This window comes from Brassica rapa, chromosome A09 (assembly GCF_000309985.2).
Source record: "Brassica rapa cultivar Chiifu-401-42 chromosome A09, CAAS_Brap_v3.01, whole genome shotgun sequence".
Taxonomy (NCBI): Eukaryota; Viridiplantae; Streptophyta; class Magnoliopsida; order Brassicales; family Brassicaceae; genus Brassica; species Brassica rapa.
Genome location: NC_024803.2, coordinates 2,593,196 through 2,609,344, shown reverse-complemented (window position 1 = coordinate 2,609,344; position 16,149 = coordinate 2,593,196). Strand labels below are relative to the sequence as shown.

The 16,149-nt window shown below is 36.3% G+C and overlaps 5 protein-coding genes and 1 non-coding gene across 8 annotated transcripts; 1 reads left to right on the top strand and 5 right to left on the bottom strand.

Moving 5' to 3' along the window:
- Positions 1 to 80: 80 nt before the first annotated feature.
- LOC103837258 (FHA domain-containing protein FHA2) lies at positions 81 to 2,220 on the top strand. The gene is made up of 3 exons (XM_009113598.3): positions 81 to 957; positions 1,527 to 1,684; positions 1,863 to 2,220. The coding sequence occupies exons 1-3, from the start codon at positions 405 to 407 to the stop codon at positions 2,070 to 2,072; spliced, it is 921 nt and encodes a 306-aa protein (XP_009111846.2). The 5' UTR covers positions 81 to 404; the 3' UTR covers positions 2,073 to 2,220.
- LOC103837259 (adenylylsulfatase HINT3) lies at positions 2,193 to 3,878 on the bottom strand. Of its 3 annotated transcripts, XM_033278815.1 has the most exons (8): positions 3,742 to 3,752; positions 3,511 to 3,708; positions 3,380 to 3,435; positions 3,025 to 3,082; positions 2,819 to 2,885; positions 2,678 to 2,733; positions 2,530 to 2,583; positions 2,193 to 2,461 (listed from the first exon to the last, which is right to left on the bottom strand). In XM_033278815.1, exons 2-8 carry the CDS (start codon positions 3,700 to 3,702, stop codon positions 2,348 to 2,350), a joined length of 597 nt encoding a protein of 198 aa, XP_033134706.1. In that variant the 5' UTR covers positions 3,703 to 3,708; positions 3,742 to 3,752; the 3' UTR covers positions 2,193 to 2,347. The 3 variants fall into 3 exon arrangements, with proteins under 3 accessions (XP_033134706.1, XP_009111847.1, XP_033134707.1); XM_009113599.3 differs by having other exon boundaries at positions 3,511 to 3,871; XM_033278816.1 differs by lacking the exon at positions 2,530 to 2,583 and having other exon boundaries at positions 3,511 to 3,878.
- Positions 3,879 to 6,115: 2,237 nt separating this feature from the next.
- LOC103837257 lies at positions 6,116 to 12,156 on the bottom strand. The gene is made up of 5 exons (XM_009113597.3): positions 11,695 to 12,156; positions 8,053 to 11,594; positions 7,745 to 7,981; positions 7,485 to 7,658; positions 6,116 to 7,380 (listed from the first exon to the last, which is right to left on the bottom strand). The coding sequence occupies exons 2-5, from the start codon at positions 8,059 to 8,061 to the stop codon at positions 7,318 to 7,320; spliced, it is 483 nt and encodes a 160-aa protein (XP_009111845.1). The 5' UTR covers positions 8,062 to 11,594; positions 11,695 to 12,156; the 3' UTR covers positions 6,116 to 7,317.
- LOC103837256 (uncharacterized protein At5g48480) lies at positions 11,390 to 11,957 on the bottom strand. Its single transcript, XM_009113595.3, has 2 exons — positions 11,695 to 11,957; positions 11,390 to 11,594 (listed from the first exon to the last, which is right to left on the bottom strand). Exons 1-2 carry the CDS (start codon positions 11,955 to 11,957, stop codon positions 11,390 to 11,392), a joined length of 468 nt encoding a protein of 155 aa, XP_009111843.1.
- Positions 12,157 to 12,381: 225 nt separating the features above from the next.
- Positions 12,382 to 14,890, bottom strand: LOC103837255 (protein PEP-RELATED DEVELOPMENT ARRESTED 1, chloroplastic). The gene is made up of 9 exons (XM_009113594.3): positions 14,496 to 14,890; positions 13,866 to 14,021; positions 13,721 to 13,789; positions 13,468 to 13,638; positions 13,251 to 13,394; positions 13,014 to 13,172; positions 12,837 to 12,902; positions 12,681 to 12,740; positions 12,382 to 12,583 (listed from the first exon to the last, which is right to left on the bottom strand). Exons 1-9 carry the CDS (start codon positions 14,814 to 14,816, stop codon positions 12,539 to 12,541), a joined length of 1,191 nt encoding a protein of 396 aa, XP_009111842.1. The 5' UTR covers positions 14,817 to 14,890; the 3' UTR covers positions 12,382 to 12,538.
- Positions 14,891 to 14,922: 32 nt separating this feature from the next.
- On the bottom strand, positions 14,923 to 14,994 carry TRNAK-UUU. The gene has a single exon. It is a non-coding gene; the product is annotated as a tRNA-Lys (tRNA).
- Positions 14,995 to 16,149: the final 1,155 nt, after the last annotated feature.

Genomic DNA, 16,149 nt, shown 5'->3' with positions numbered 1-16,149 from the left:
TATAAAAGAAAAAGAAAAAAAAACATAAGCATATATATATATATATATTATAAATATTTTTTTATCCCCTAATGAGAATATTGTTTCAAATGGTAATGGCAGATTGGCTAGTAATATTGACTCGTTTTAGGTATATAGAGCAAATTGTCTTTCTTTTCTTTCTCTCTGCCGAAATTGCCATTAATAAATCAATTTCAATTTTTGGTTATCCTATAATCCGCCTATCTCGCAACATTGATCCGTGAACCGAACCGGATTGGGAAAATCAAACCCGGTCCTTCCTATCCCAACCTGGGATAAGCTAATCCTCTCACCCAAACACACACACATCTCCTCCCTCTCCCAAAGCCACGATCAAATTCAATTCAATTTCAAACCCAATTCGAAAACGAAACTTCCTCCTCATGGCGACATCCATCGAGAGCAGCGACGTGGAGGTGGGATTCGCGAAGCTCCAGGGCGAAGACTTCGAGTACTACATGCAGACGTACTCCATCGTCCTCGGCCGCAACTCCAAGAAATCCACCGTCGACGTCGACCTCTCCTCCCTCGGCGGCGGGATGAACATCTCCCGAAACCACGCGCGGATCTTCTACGACTTCACGCGCCGCAGGTTCGCGCTCGAGGTGCTGGGGAAGAACGGGTGTCTCGTCGAAGGCGTCCTCCACCTCCCCGGGAACCCTGCCGTGAAGCTGGACTCGCAGGACTTGCTTCAGATCGGAGATAAGGAGTTTTACTTTCTGCTTCCTGTGAGGAGTATCCTTGGTGGGCCTAGTAGGCATGTTGTTTCTGGGCCTGTTGGGCCTTATAATCAGTATCCTGGTTCTGGTTCAGGAAAGAGAGGTGGGAGGGGGAGAGACTTCTTTGATGATGATGATGATGATGAGGATGATGTGAGGAGGAGTGGGAAGAACTCAAGGAGAGAGGGGTATGGAGGGTCTGCACCTGCTTCTGTTGGTATAACTAATCTTTAGCTTGTTCTCTTTGCTTGTAATGATTGATAGGTTTTGAGCATTGCTATGTAGTTCTATACTCCAAAGAGTTTTGGAGTCATTGAGATGGTCATTAGTGTGGATCAGTGTTAAAAAAACTGCTAAGCTTTAGACGTTCTATATGAGATTATTGATTAGGCGGAGTGTCTAGACCGATTTTTTGAACGCCTAGAACAATTGTTCTAGAAAAGTCGTTTTGTTTAAGTCTCATAGGCGGCTAGGCCGATTTTTAGAACCTTGGTGTGGATCATTTGAACCCAACATTGCTTATTTTGAATAGATTGTTGTTTGAGTATGGGTGTGTGTGGTTCTTGTTTTGGTTTATTGTTGGGTTACATCGCTTACTTTAAGAAAAGTTTCATCTTTTGATACAAACTTACTTTGAACCATGATATATAGTTCTAGGCGTTTGGATTTTACTTAATTTGTGGCTTTTCTCTTTATATTTGGATTAGTAGTGGGGCCAGTGATTCCGATCTGCGTTAAGATCATTTTTTATTTATTTGGGGGACTGTATCCAATTAATGTGTGCAGAGAGGAAGGGAGAGGGAAGAACAAGGGCGGATAGGGAAGCTGATGATCAGCAAGTTTTGCAGCTTGAGGAAAAAGATGTTGTGTCATCTGTTGCCAATGTGCTTTCTGACTCGTGTGGTCCAGGGGAGTATATGGCTATGGAGAAGCTTCATTCCGTGGTTAGTTCAATACCATCTTTTCTTTTGGATTTTTATGTTCGGACGAATGTTTCTATACATTTTAGTAAACTTGGCAAACATATACTCTGTTCCTACGTTTTGCTAGAATGCTGCTTTATATTTAGAATCTCCCGTTGTGGTGATGAGGCATCATAACTGTGTCCTATATCTGTGACAGATACTGGAGAATTACGGGAACATATGGCATCACAGTCGTGTGAGGAGATACCTAACACCTGAGAACTGGGCAGTTCCTGAAGCAAAGGGTAAAGCATGGTACGGACTGCTGATGCTACTGAGGAAATACCCTGAGCATTTCGTTATCAACACTAGGTCAAAGGGCAGGGTCACTCATGAGTTTGTTTCCCTTGTCTCCCTCCTCTCCTGAAACCACCACATCCTTTTTATTTTTTCCTTGAACATCAAGTGATACCCATCCCATGATGATTAAAAATCATGTGCTTTTGTTAGTGCAGGAAGTTTCCTACTTTTTTTTTTGTAAATAAGATAGTGTCAGAGGTTACTTTTGGATGGTTCTTCTCTTATGTTTAGATGGGCTTTAAACATTTAAGCCCAATACATCTAACTCTGAATATGCACTATACAGAATATATTCCTGGGTTGGCAGTGTGTTTACAAACAATGGGTCTCTTGAGAAGGGACTTATGATGAGGGCTGAACCAAGTGTACTTCAGGAACTCTACACAACTGTTCTCGAACACGCAACGCCAGTTGAGTTGCTTCCTTGTCCAGTTTCAGCGTCTGTCTACGCAAGCTCTGTCATATTAAAACAATCCGCCAAATCATACAACATTCGTAAACCTTCAAAAAGTAATGTTTTGTACCTCAGAAGCCCATAAACAGTCACGTTTCTTACGTGGGATTATGTGAATGTGCGTCTGAGAAAATGCATAAAGAAAAAGAACTGTTAAAAGAAACCATCTCTCCTTAGGGGGATGAAGAGAAGCATAAAAAAAGTCAGTATGTGCTTACGTGAAATATCACTTGCCCAGCTGCTGCTCCGTTGTTAACCAGCAAGTTAAATGAATCTGATGAGAATTAGAAATCTTGGTTCAGTGATGAATCTACCAGCAGTAATGCGATGTTTTTTTTTGAGAATATACAGAAACATACCACTATCTGTAGCTTTAACAATGGCATTACTGATAAGAGGCACTTTGGAACACATGGCAGCAACTACCTGCATGCTCCTTAGAGGAGACCTATTAATCAAAACCTTATACGCATATACATACTTTTCAATACAATAAAAAAACTTTCACACAGGAAGGATAAAGAAATGAAGCTAGCAACTGCTCAAGGTAGGAAGAGGAACTTACTGAGGGAGGAGTTCGCTCTAAGGTTGGATAATGTAACTTTGGAATGATAAGAGAGTGCCTGAGAATGCCCAGTTTAAAAAGTTGTTAGCTTTTAGAATTCAAGAACAAACAACAAGGGCAATACATGTTCACAATCCAATCCACTAACCAAAGATTCAAAAACCAAACCGCACTAAGTATTAAAGGGTTCAAGCATAGTCTTAATTAATATTCAAAAAATTGCGAGGCGGTAATTAAATGTTTTATAAGGAATTATTATATTTATAGACCGCCTAGACCCATTTTTTGAACACTGGTCTTACACTCTTACTACATAGAATGACAGCACATTAAGAGAGAATGAGATTTTGATTACCCATGAATAAGTGGGCTTGTATCCAAAATGCACAAGCACATGTCATCCTCGTACAACTGCTTCAAAAAAAAAAGAGATTAGTTAGTTAATGTTCTGTTATGTTTTAAGAAACAGGAAGATAAAGTTTAGACCTTTATACATGGAGACTCGCCACGGACAATCTTGCAGAAAACGCAGTCGTTTTGGAGATTGGATGATTCAACCTTCTCGTCTTCTGATGAACCTGAGGTACAATCGGAAGCCCCGAGAATGGAGCCACGTGTCGGGTACGGAGAAGATGGGTTGAGATGGGAACAGAGGATCGCGAGCCTTCTAGCTTCCATTGAACTGAACAAGAGGATTCTTTGATAGAAAACAGCTAGGATGAAGATTGAGAGGATGGTGGTGTTATTGTTTTATCCACAACCATCCATGTGATGTGATGACTTTCTGTCTTCTCGTGTTGTTCATTAGGCAACTCAGATATAAATATAATCCCATAATATGGCTTTTACATTAACAATTAATATTTTCATTTAAGCATAGATTATAATTGCTGCGTGTTTGTAAAAAATAATATCACTTTTTCATGTTTCTAAAAACTTTGAAATCTATATTATTTTTGTTTATGATATTTTCAATTTTAGATTTTCGAAAAGTATTTTACTATATTTTTTCAAAATCTCTATGATTTTATTTTTTCAAAATTTTAAAACAATAATTTTTTTAATAATTATAATTAATTTTTCATTGCTTACAATTTATTATTATTAACTAATAATAGTACATTAAAGTTTTTTAAAAAGTAAATCTTTTTGAAACTACTTTTTCAGAATAATTTTTTTAAAACCTAGGGAATACATATTTTTTCAAAATCTCTATGACTTTATTTTTTCAAAATTTTAAAACAATATTTTTTTTAATAATTATAATTAATTTTTCATTGCTTTCAATTTATTATTATTAACTAATAATAGTACATTAAAGTTTTTTAAAAAGTAAATCTTTTTGAAACTACTTTTTCAGAATAATTTTTTTAAAACCTAGGGAATACATTTGAATGTTGTAAAAATATATTATGATAGTGATTTATGAATGTATCCAATAAAAGTATACAACCCATGATGATGTTGGGTATCAATGTGATTCCTCTGAACCCTCTTGAGGCCAATAAATCCATACTCCTCGGCCTCCTATAAGCCTGTTATATGAAAATTAAGCCTTAGTATTGTTGTTTTTTATATATGCATGCATGTGTGAGTCTTTGACATGAGATTTCTTATGTATAGATGCAACTGTTTGGTTTATTAATACCCAACTTCTAATATCTATATATTATATGAAGTGTTCAGTAGATCGATGGATAAAATTGGGTGTTTCTTTGCTTTATTTGGATGCTTATGGACCAAATTAGAAGCTTTTCACTGGAGGATGTAAAGAGTTCTTTATAAATGTGTAATGAAATAAAGAGAGAAGTAGTCGATATTGCTTTAACATTGACGTTTGACTGACACAAGAAGCAATCAGATTAACATCCATAGTCAACATTTTATGCTCCATTCACATTGAGCCACACACGTGATCCCATCTTGGAATCTTCCAGCTATTAAGATTTTGTCACTAAAAAGTAATAATATAACAATGTCTAGTGAGCTCACAAGTTGGCCAAATCCGTACATGTATACTACTTTGATTGGTCACAAGTATTTTATTTTATTTAAGAAATGGTTTTTAGTTTTTTTTTAGTTAAAAGTTAAGAGACGAAATCTTATATTCCGTTAAAAATTCCACCCTAATAACTCTCCATTAATCATGCTCTAATACGCTTATCCGTGAAGTATGTCCAAACCAATCTGACTCAAGAATCTTAAACGACTTCTGCTTCTTATGTTACAGCCAAACGAATTTCATAGGGAAGCTCGACACTGGTGCTGGTCTTATATACTACAACGTAGCAAACGTACGTAACTGAAACTGACCCCAAAACGTTTGATAATAAACTCGGGGAACTCTTTGATAGAATTAGGTCCGAGGCGACTTTGCGTGAGAATCAAGGTTTAGGTAAAAGTAAGACAAAGCTGGCACCTTTTGTGACGTTAAACGGTTTGGATCAGTGCACTAGGGATTTAAGCGCATTAGATTGCGCTGAGTGTTTTGCAACAGCGGACGGCTTGCTAACAAGAAGGGATGTCGTGTTTTGTATAGTAGTTGCTATGTCCGGTACGAGTTTTATCCTCCCTTCTGATGGTTTGGTTAAAACTGGTACAAGTGTTACCACTTTATAATAGAATTGAATTCTACTCTAATTATACTTTATTTTAGAATGATGAATAAACAAAAAATGAATTATTCTATAAATCGAATAAATATATATTTTTCTCTAATAAAATATAGTGGAACTCGAGATGCCTTTAAAGTTTAGGACCATAAGTGTATGGCCAATACAAGAGTAAGTTTGATTTCAATGAACACATGTGTGTGCAATGTACTTTTCACAATAAAATTTGGTTTTTCCCCCTTTTTTCTTCTTCTTACAAAGTTATAGGTGTTACATTCCTATCATGCGTACAAATCATTGATAGTCATATAAATTTTTTAACAGTGGGATTATATGTGATACATTCCTATCCCCGCAACAAAGTAGAAAAGTATAAGCTAATTTAATCAAAAGCTAGTGGCATGATGTCTTTAAACGTGCTTTAGACTTTTAGTTTAGAGTGCAACATTTTAACGCCTTCTTTTTCCCTAATGTGGGTCTATTTCTAAAGCTTTAAACAACATCTGATAATCATAATTCAACTACTTTTCTCTTTATTTGAACGTGTAATTTTCTTTTGTTTTCTAAAAGATAGTAAAAAGATGAGAAAATTTCACAAGGAGTTTCAAAGTTTTATTTTTTTTGAAACCTGGATTTTAATATTTGTAACGTAAGAAGAAAGAGAGGGATGTCGTAGTTCCTTTAGAGTGAAGCCTAACATCTAAGTGAGACTTAAACGTTGTATGTGACATCTGGTTTATTGGTTATTCTGTCCAAAACAAAACCAAAAACATTTGGTTACCTAATCATAACGGGGCTGCTTTTATGAAAGGCATAGTACAGTGTAGATATAAGTTATTGAGAAAACAGGAGAGAAATGCAAAGGAAAAAGTTTGAAAAAAAAAAGAAGAAATGCAAAGGAAAAGGAATGATTTTTAGATAGAAAAAGGGGTTCGCTACAAGGAAAAGGAATGAAAATTTGGTATTATTAGCATATCTTCTACAAGAACTATCAATAGAAATCCAAAATATGTACCATCAGAAATTGCATATACCATACCACAGTGAAAAGTGGAAAGAAAACGAGGAGGTTTAGACAACGTTGTTATAAAAAAGTGTCCAGTAGAAAAACAAAAAGAACGAAGGGATACCATATTAGCTAGGGTAGAGATCAATCTTATTTTCAAGTAATTCAAAGTATATGGGTTTGATAGAAAACATGTGTCGAAAAGATAGCTTTATTTTCTTTTTAAATACCCGCTAGTTAATTAAAATGTAAGACAAGTTTTAATTATCACTTCAAATTTAAAATTAGAATGTCTCAAAATATGATTTGGATTTACTGAAAACTATCTGCCTGAACTCCATAAATATTCAGAATCTATCATAAATATACAACTAAATTCCTTAACTATCATTGTCCTGCCGATCATTTAGATCCATTATCTGGTTTTCAGTAACTATTAATTAGTCCACTCTTTTTCAAACCACATTTAGACACTACTTTCAAAAACATAAAGAAGTTGCAAAATAAGTCTTAATTAACTAATATAAATAATACAATATGGCTAGCTTTTCCCAAAGCTACTACTACATTAGCTTAAACCACGCATGTTTAAAAATACATACATAACTTCACGAGCAAACGTTTTTTTATACTATTATAACCAACAAAAAAAGGGAAAATAAAGTGTTGTCTGACTCAATCTCTCACGCTTGTTGGCAAAAAACACCTTGAAATGCACCCAAACACACCTCCTCTCTTCTGCATTTTCGAGTTATAACATTTTCAAAAACAATCTTTAAAACCTATAATTAAAGCGGATTTAAGATAAAACAAGTAATAAACTGAGAAAAAAATAGTTCTACCTTTGTTGATTTGGAGGAGATTACTTGAGGGGACACCTTGTACAAGTCTTCGTCAACTGGCTTCGGTGCCGCCATCCTCCGCTTCTCCACCGGTGTTGGACACCTTGTCGCCTCGTTCTTGAAGTTGTGTTCCTCCTTGGAGGTATCTCTCTTTGGCTCCTGGCCCACCCTAGACTGAAACACAAAAAAACACATTTCACGGGAAAATATTAGTTCGCGGCGTGTTATATGTGGGAACTGGGAAGTAATGAAAGAAGTACCTTGCGTCGAGGTAGGAGGATCACGGCGGGAGAGACAAGGTGGTGGTGGTGGTGGCTGTCGTAGAGATCATCTTCGAGGTAAAGATCGCGATCTTGAGGGTAAGGAGCGTAGTGGAGAATAGCAGGTTGCGGAGTGGTTGCTGTCTCGAAGCACTGAGTGAATGGAACGGCGTCGTTCCAGTTCCAGCTTCCAAATGCCGGCACGTCTCCCCTCCTGCAGTACTCTCCACGATATTCCTGGTGGAAGAAAAAAAACGGTTAACCTTTGTACATAAAATAAGAAGAATAAGAAAGGGAAAGGAGCTTACGTAGTCCATGTATGTTGTGGCTAATAAGTTTGATGATGTTAGATGTTTGCTTTGAGTAATGTAGAGCAAGAGAGAGATTGGGTCTATTAAATGGCCAGATGGGTTTCTTACAAAGTTGTCTCGACGCTTAAAGTCTATACTTGTAGGAGATAGAGTAGAGGGGGACTGTGTGTCTCTAAGCACAGGGAGAAAGAGAAGAAAAGAGAGTAGATTTTTAAATTCTCTAGAGTCCGTGAAAAATAAGTTGGCTTAGCTACTCTTCTTCTTCTTTTCTTTTACATCTTAAACAAAATTATACTATTTTTTTTTAAGAACTGCTCTTTTTTTTTAGAAAACTGTCTTTTTCTTATTTTCTTTTATGCAGTGTGTTCTGTACTCTGTTTTTACTTTTTTTATCTTTCAAATGTTTTATCCTTTTTTAGCTTTAGACTTGTTCAAAAAAAAAAGCTTTAGACTTTGTTTTATATGGGGTCAAAAACATTTTTATATTCATGGCTGACAAAAAAAAACAGTCGTTATTTTCACTTACAAAAAAAAGTTACTAAATGAATCAATTAGCTAAAAACTATAAAGAAGTTGGAAATTAGGTAAATACACATGATGTGACAAGTTTTGTGTCTATCAACAAAGATACCATAGTGTGGAATTTAGGGTATTGATTTAATTAGGGGAAAAGTTGCGGATATAGAATGCAAATACACTTACTAAATTAACAAGTATTTTTGTCCAAAAAAAATAAGAAAAATTAACAAGTATTATGACCTCTAAAGCTGACTTTTGCCCTCAATTTCACTGATTCTTTACTAATATTTACCGTTTTTTGTTGGAAAAAAAACATATACTCCAAAATTTTCATTTAGTGGTGCAGAAAACATTTTATGGACTTCATTTGAATTATCCAATTTGAAAAACAAAATGTTTAAGAAAGTGAAAGTTTTAGAGACAAAAGAGTGTATAAATGAGCTTTAGGAAGAAGGGGCCACATGCAACATTACCTCTGTTATGAAACTCTGTGCTCTGTGCAGTGTGCGACCAACATTGACGATTCAAAGCTTATAAAATTCTATCTTTGTAATAAATGGCTTTATTATAAATTAGTTTTATCAGTAGTTTTATTTGACAGAGGACAGGTGGGGTAAGGTCAAAATTACTGCAAGTTTTCGAACCAGCATAATTCAGTTGCAAATGCTCAGCTCATTGCAGCCTTTAAAATTGAAAAAGCAGTTAAAAGCATATATCAACGGAATGGCTTTTTATCGGTGTAAATGACTCCTAATTCTATTACTATCGTTCTATCAAGACAACCCATCAAATCTCAAAAATATAAGATGTTTTTAAAATATCAACTATTAACGATAAACACAAAATAGTATAACCAGTGAACCATTGAAGAAAAATATGTTTTTTTTTTGCTTAAAGAAAAAGATGTTTTAGACCAAAGAATCGTCGTGGATATATATAACTAGGGATTCAAATTATAAATTTTAAAGAAGAGTTCTATTTTCCATAACATTTGTGAGCAAGTGCTGTAATCCTTTTAAACTCTTTTATAAGTAAAAGTCACATTTTAAACTTTTGCTTCAAGAAAAAAAAAATTGCATTAAAGTAGCTATTGTGTACTAACTAATGTTCTTAGAGTATCTTTATCCCTCCAAAAAGAAAGGTCTCTTAAGCAAAAAATACAAGGAGGATTCACAAAATACCAAAAACTGTATGCCTAACTCGCCAAATAAGAGATGTTTTCGGTGGGTTTTTTCAATTGTTTACGGACTCCACTAACACGTAGCGGTCCACGATTGATTCTTTTTTAATTTTTTTTTAATCAGACTAAAACGAAAAAAGAATAAAAATAAATAAGAAACCCATTAAAGGTTTGTGCGGTACTCTTTATATTTGGGCTTAAATCAGGCCCATTATAATTTTCTTCTTATTGAGAATTTATAACTTTTTGACAAATCCATTTGTAGTAAAATGATAGTAAAATAATACTAGCGGACTACAAATTGCTCAACGGATAGTAATGGTGGTGATGACTACATTAGCCGAGAAGTACCGAGGCCGAGTTAAATGAGTGCAAACCAGTGGTGACCAACTAAAGGCTACTGATAGTACAACAAGCCCATGCCCATCGCAGCTCTGCTGCAACCCTCTGCAACAAGCTGACTACAATCAGGGCCGGCTCAACACTGCTACAGACACTAAGACAAAAAAAAAAAAAATTTTACTCTCTAAAATTTATATAGAGATAATGTTTAAAATATTTTTAAAATTTAATCAATAATATTTTGTATATTTTGTAATGAAAATAAAACTATATACATATCAAATAATTTTGGGCCATTTTCAATTTTATTTATTGTATTTATAATTTTTTTTAAATATAAAAATATAGATTTATAAAAAATTGGACCCTTTATTTATCATTACACGGAGGGACACGGACTCGGACCCGGGGTGGTCGCACCGCTTGTCCCCCTTGTAAACCGGCCCTGACTACAATTGTCTTTGTGACGTCAAGAACTCTCTCCATGGTTCGATTCTTTCGGTATTGATACCAACTCGCTGTTGGACTCTAGCAAATTTGGCCTGGCAAGCTCCCCATTCCCCAACTTCTTAAGCCCCTTCAACCTTTTTTCCTTCTCTGAAATCGTGTGTTAGCGTTTCTTTAGTTAATGATCAACAATAATGATTTTTTGGCGTGTTGATATCAACGTAAAGTAGTCAAAAAGCAAAGATAACCAAATTGAAAACTTCACAAGGCCCAAAGCCACATTCAAAGATTTGTGTGGACAGGGGAAGGACCACATCATGACAATTTCCAACATGGAAATAGATAACCCGGTTGTTCAAAAAAAAAAAGGAAATAGATAAACCCAAAAAGGAACAAACCAGAGGCTCACGGTTTGCACACAGTTTTCAACACACTGATCACCAGACGAAGATTAATTACTTAATAATCACAATCAAGAATTCTTCCCTTATTCGTATATAGCTTCTATCTAATCTACATATCCAACCATTCATTTTAAATTCACACAGACGATTCCATCCCAAGCATACACATCAATACGAATCAAACGATGAAGGAAAATTGGTTAAGCCACTAATAAGCATAATCAACAAAACATTAACATCCGATATTTTTGTTATTTCTTTCACCAAGTTTATGTCAAAAGGGGTGAGAAATTAAACACAGCAAAAGTCATTAGCCTAATCAATCCGGTTTACTCATACCGGAGATACCACAAAAGACAAACTAATAAAAGCAGCATAGGATAATAATATTAAAAAGTTTTTTTCAGAAACCGACGAAATGATCAGATCCGACGGTTGACAGTTAGACCTCTTTGTTTCCTTCCTCCTCACTCTTCTTCGCCGGAGTAACAAAGATCCACGTGAACCCGAACGGATCCGTCACTTTCCCCTTGACTCCACCCTCCTCCTCCTCCTCCACCTTGACAGCTCCTGCCGCAACGGCCTTCGCAACCGCAGCTTCCACGTCATCAGTCTCGAGGATCGCAGGCATAGTCCCCGTCTTCGCACTGTTCAGCGTTACAAAAATAAACACAATCTATTATTATGCTCAGATCTGAAACGCTAAACGAGCAAAGCATGTAGATCCAGAGGGAGGAGAGAGCTTACTCAGAGACGTCAGAAACAACGACGGTGGTTCCGGCGAGCTCGAGCTCGGAAGAGACGAGGTGAGGGAGCTCTTGGTCAGCCTTACGCTTGGGGTAGAGAGAGCGTCCAGTCTCCACGGCACCAAACACCGCCTTGTAGAAAGCAACAGCGTCACCGACCTTGTGTGCTTCCACAATCAGCTGAGGCTTGTACGCCGTGAAGGTAACGGCCTTCTCCACCGCCGTAGTAGCACCGTTAGCAGCAGCAACGTCTTCCTGAGCCATTGTTTTAGAGAGAGAGAGATTCGTTGGATAGTGAAGAGAGAGAAGAATGCAAATGGCGTGTGAAGGAACAATCTAGAGTCTGTTTGTTAGTGTAGATATTTATTTTGTAAGCGGAGAAACGGAATCGTTTCGTTCACCTGACGAGGATTCTCTATAACAATTGCTCTCACGTCCGTAAAGCTTTTACCCTTACTTTGTCACTTATTTACGACCGCATGCCCCTAGAGGGCTATTGTTTCTCTTCCACGTGTCTACTCAATTAAACCGCCTTGGATTTTTCATTTAAAAATCAATAAACGAATACTATTTTTAATAAATGTTTATTTGGGCTGGAATCAGATACTTTACTTCAAGGCTAACTATCAATGATTCTTTTATTCTTTAACTAACTAATTAAAGTTTTCACGTTTGATGGATGTGCATAGTTAATGCATCTTGGTGATGATGTAACAAAAATGGAGATGTGCACAACATTTGTCATATCAACCAACCAAGTTACAATTATTATATAGTGAACAACATCTATGAACGGACACAACATCTACTTTCCTTGCTGGTAACAATGAAGATACTACTACTAGCTAATACGCAATTTCTTCAAGAACTTGGAGCGTCTTCTCGTGTACCTGATGAAAAACAGATATAGAAGCTTTAATGAACGCAACAAAAAGAAGAGACATTGTATGCAACATATTTGGTTGTTTTTTTTTTGAAGGAACTCACCCATTCTAGATGTTGTGCAGTGATACCGGATGCACTACCCGAGTATATGCTGCCCATTACCTATCAAGATTGAATTGAAAACATCACACAAAATGGTCAATGTTTATATTCCTATCATCTTTTTGGCAAAGCAGACCAACCGACGTTGAAACATACCTTTGTGACAGTCTCTAGAAACATTCCTGGCCTTACTGGTAACGGTTTTTTGCCTGTAAAGCTTCCCTGGATTGGGTTCAAGTAGGCCAAGTTAGAAATGAAGACTTAATCATTGGTTCAGTATCAACTCAAAGATCTTCTCTATTAACAGAAAATGTGTTAGGTGACCATACTTACCCTTCCCTTTAATCCACTTTGTCTTCTTCCTTGGGTAGAATCATCCTCTTCATTGCTAAGATCATCTGCACCTTCATCTTTCCCTTGCATTACATTCTTGATCATCTGCTGCACTGTCTTTCCTGGTTTGAGAGCTACCAATTTGGTTAAGAAATTCACCTGTACAATGATAATGCAACAAGTCAATTATTGCTCAAAACACCACATAATAGACATAATAGTTAGAGTTTCACAAACCTCTGATTCAGGCAGAGTGTTGAAACCACGGTCATTTCTCTCATCAAGTATACCACCTCCCATCATGTTCCTCGCTTCCTCTCTGATCAAAACAAGCCTCGCTAGTAGTTTCCTATCAGGAACAACTGGCCTCGTCTCCATAGTCTGCAAAAAAATTCCTCACACTTGTTCACTTTGTCCAGACACGTGATCTCGAAATACAAATGTTTATATATACCTCTAGCAAGTCATCAGCTTGATTAGCTATGTCATTCAGGTTAGCTCCGGGTAAATGAAGTTTAGTACCGTCCTTGCCTTCAAAAGCCCCACCACCTGCAGCCACCCTACGCAGCAGCTCTTGCCTACTCTCCTTTTTAGGTGTTCTACATAGTAAACCAATCACTTGGACCTAAAAATAAACAGCAAAACACTCAATGAATGACGCTAAGTGGAAAGAGTCTTGAAAGCAAAAGAAGAAACTATTTACTCACATGAGGAGGACATTTTTTAGTGAGATGAGATAAGACTGTCTCCTTGACAACCTCTAGCAAAGACTTCCTCTGAACTCAAAAAAACAAAATGTTAATTGCTTTAAGGACAATCTATTCAGAGACAAACACACAGAAAGGGTTTTACCTTGTCGTCTTGGTCTTTGTCTGCAAGTTGAATCATGTAATCAAGAGCCATCATAAACCCTGACTCCATCTCATCAACTCTTTTCCCTATAACTCCTTGTGCAGCCAATTCAACAGCAACATTCTCAGATGCTTCATTCATCTTCATGTCTTGCAGCTACACACACACAAGTGGCGCTTCACATGTCAAAAACCATTACAGAACCAATAACTAACGAGTAACAATTCTATTACAAAACCTAAACGCAGCTAAGTTGTTCGACGAAATGCCAAGCTAAGGAAAACGACAAAAACGCAAAGCTCTACAACATTAAAGGCACTTCACATGTCAAAGTCAAACCATTGCAGAACCAGTAACTAACGAGTAACAAATTCTATTACAAAACCTAAACGCAGGTTTTGATCAAAAAAAAAAAAAAAAAAAACCTAAACGCAGGTAAGTTGTTTGACGAAATGCCAAGCTTAGGAAAACGACAAAAACGCAAAGCTCTACAGCACTTCACATGTCAAACCATTGCAGAACCAGTAACTAACGAGTGACAAATTCTATTACAAAACCTAAACGCAGCTAAGTTGTTCGACGAAATGCCAAGCTTAAGAAAACAACACAAAATACGAAACATGAACTTACGAGGGTTATCATCTCTTCGAGAACAGAAGTTACTTGTTCGCCTCCTTTAAGGAGAGCCTCGTACTCAGACGCATCTGGCTTGTCTTCGACGTTGGTTTTACTCTGATGGGTTCCGTATCTTTCGAAGAGCTCCTCGTCGGTGTATCCGCCTCCGACCTCGTACGGGGCGCAGAATTGAACTAGCCGGTTCGGTTTCTGGGTTTGCTTCGGTCGGAACGAGCAAAAGGAGAAAGGAGATGAGGAGGTAATCGATGGAGTCAGAGACTCTCTTCTAAAAGGTGATGGGGAGGAGTGAAAACGAAGGTGAAGAGATTGTAACATAGTTTGAGGTTCTGGGTTTAAGCAAAGGGGATATGACGAAGAAGAGGACGAGGAGGATAAAGGATAAATGTGAATTATATAAAAATAAGAATAAAAATATATAAAACGCCGTCTGTGGGGATCGAACCCACGGCCACGGGATTAAAAGTCACGCGCTCTACCACTGAGCTAAGACGGCTTACGTGAGTCTGTATTATGAGAACTATTAGAGTTGTGACCAAATAACTTTTCAAATAATAAAAGATTGGTTACTAATATACGTTTGATACACAAAATCAGGTTTCAATTATGAAATTCTTCAGAGGTGATCAGCAACCATGTGAACGAAGCATGGATGGGGTCCAAATGACATAATTGTGTTTTATCATTCTTTTTAGAGGTCGAGTGATCATATTAATGATGCCATGTAAATCTTCGCCTAATCGATGTTAGTTTTATTGATCAGCTCACAATATGAAAAGCCATGTATTCATTTTATAACTTGTAATCTATCTAACCCTGGTTCAAGGTAAGATATAATCGCTCATCAACCTGATTTATTTTATTTTCTTGAAGTGAGAAAGCAACAAAGCATGGCAAGGATTGCTTGATATTGGCTCAATTATTACAAAATATCTCTTTATCTCCCATTCACTATGTCTGGCACATGCTTTATTTCCTAATCTTCTTTTAGGTGTAGCTTTATAGTACACCATTGCAATCAAACAGTTTCTCCATGCCTATTTATAACATACACGTTATCTTATAACTATGGTTTTATATACAATTATTAGTAGTTGGGGTAGCATCAGACCACCTATGTCTCGCTAGATAAGTATGATCTGTTCACTTTAACTACCTAAAAGAAATACCATAACTAATGCATTTCTGGTATCCTCCAATTTGCTCAGCCACTTATATATATGTAGATTTTCTCATGAGTCGAATGCTTTTTTTTTTTTTTGCATTCTTCCATATGTAAAACATATTTTAAAAGAAAAGTTGGATGGAGTTTTTGCAACATTTCTCATATAAAAGATGTGATTAATTGTCATAAATAACTAGAAAGTTTGAGTAGAAAAAAAAAATATTTACCTTGATTCAGCTAATAATTAAAATTTGTTTGGGAATAAATATGGTGTGGTTTAAATAGCAACAAAATATATAGATACATATGTGTATATATTTTAATTACTATTACTATTAACCATGGTGCATCAAAACTTTTGTTATATTTTGTTGATTACAGTTATTGAAGAGTAAACTTATTTGTTTCGGTATGTGAAAAGAAAAAAGTGTTATTTGGTTCAACTTTATTTTTTATTATTTTATTTTATTTATATTTTTTCTTCTT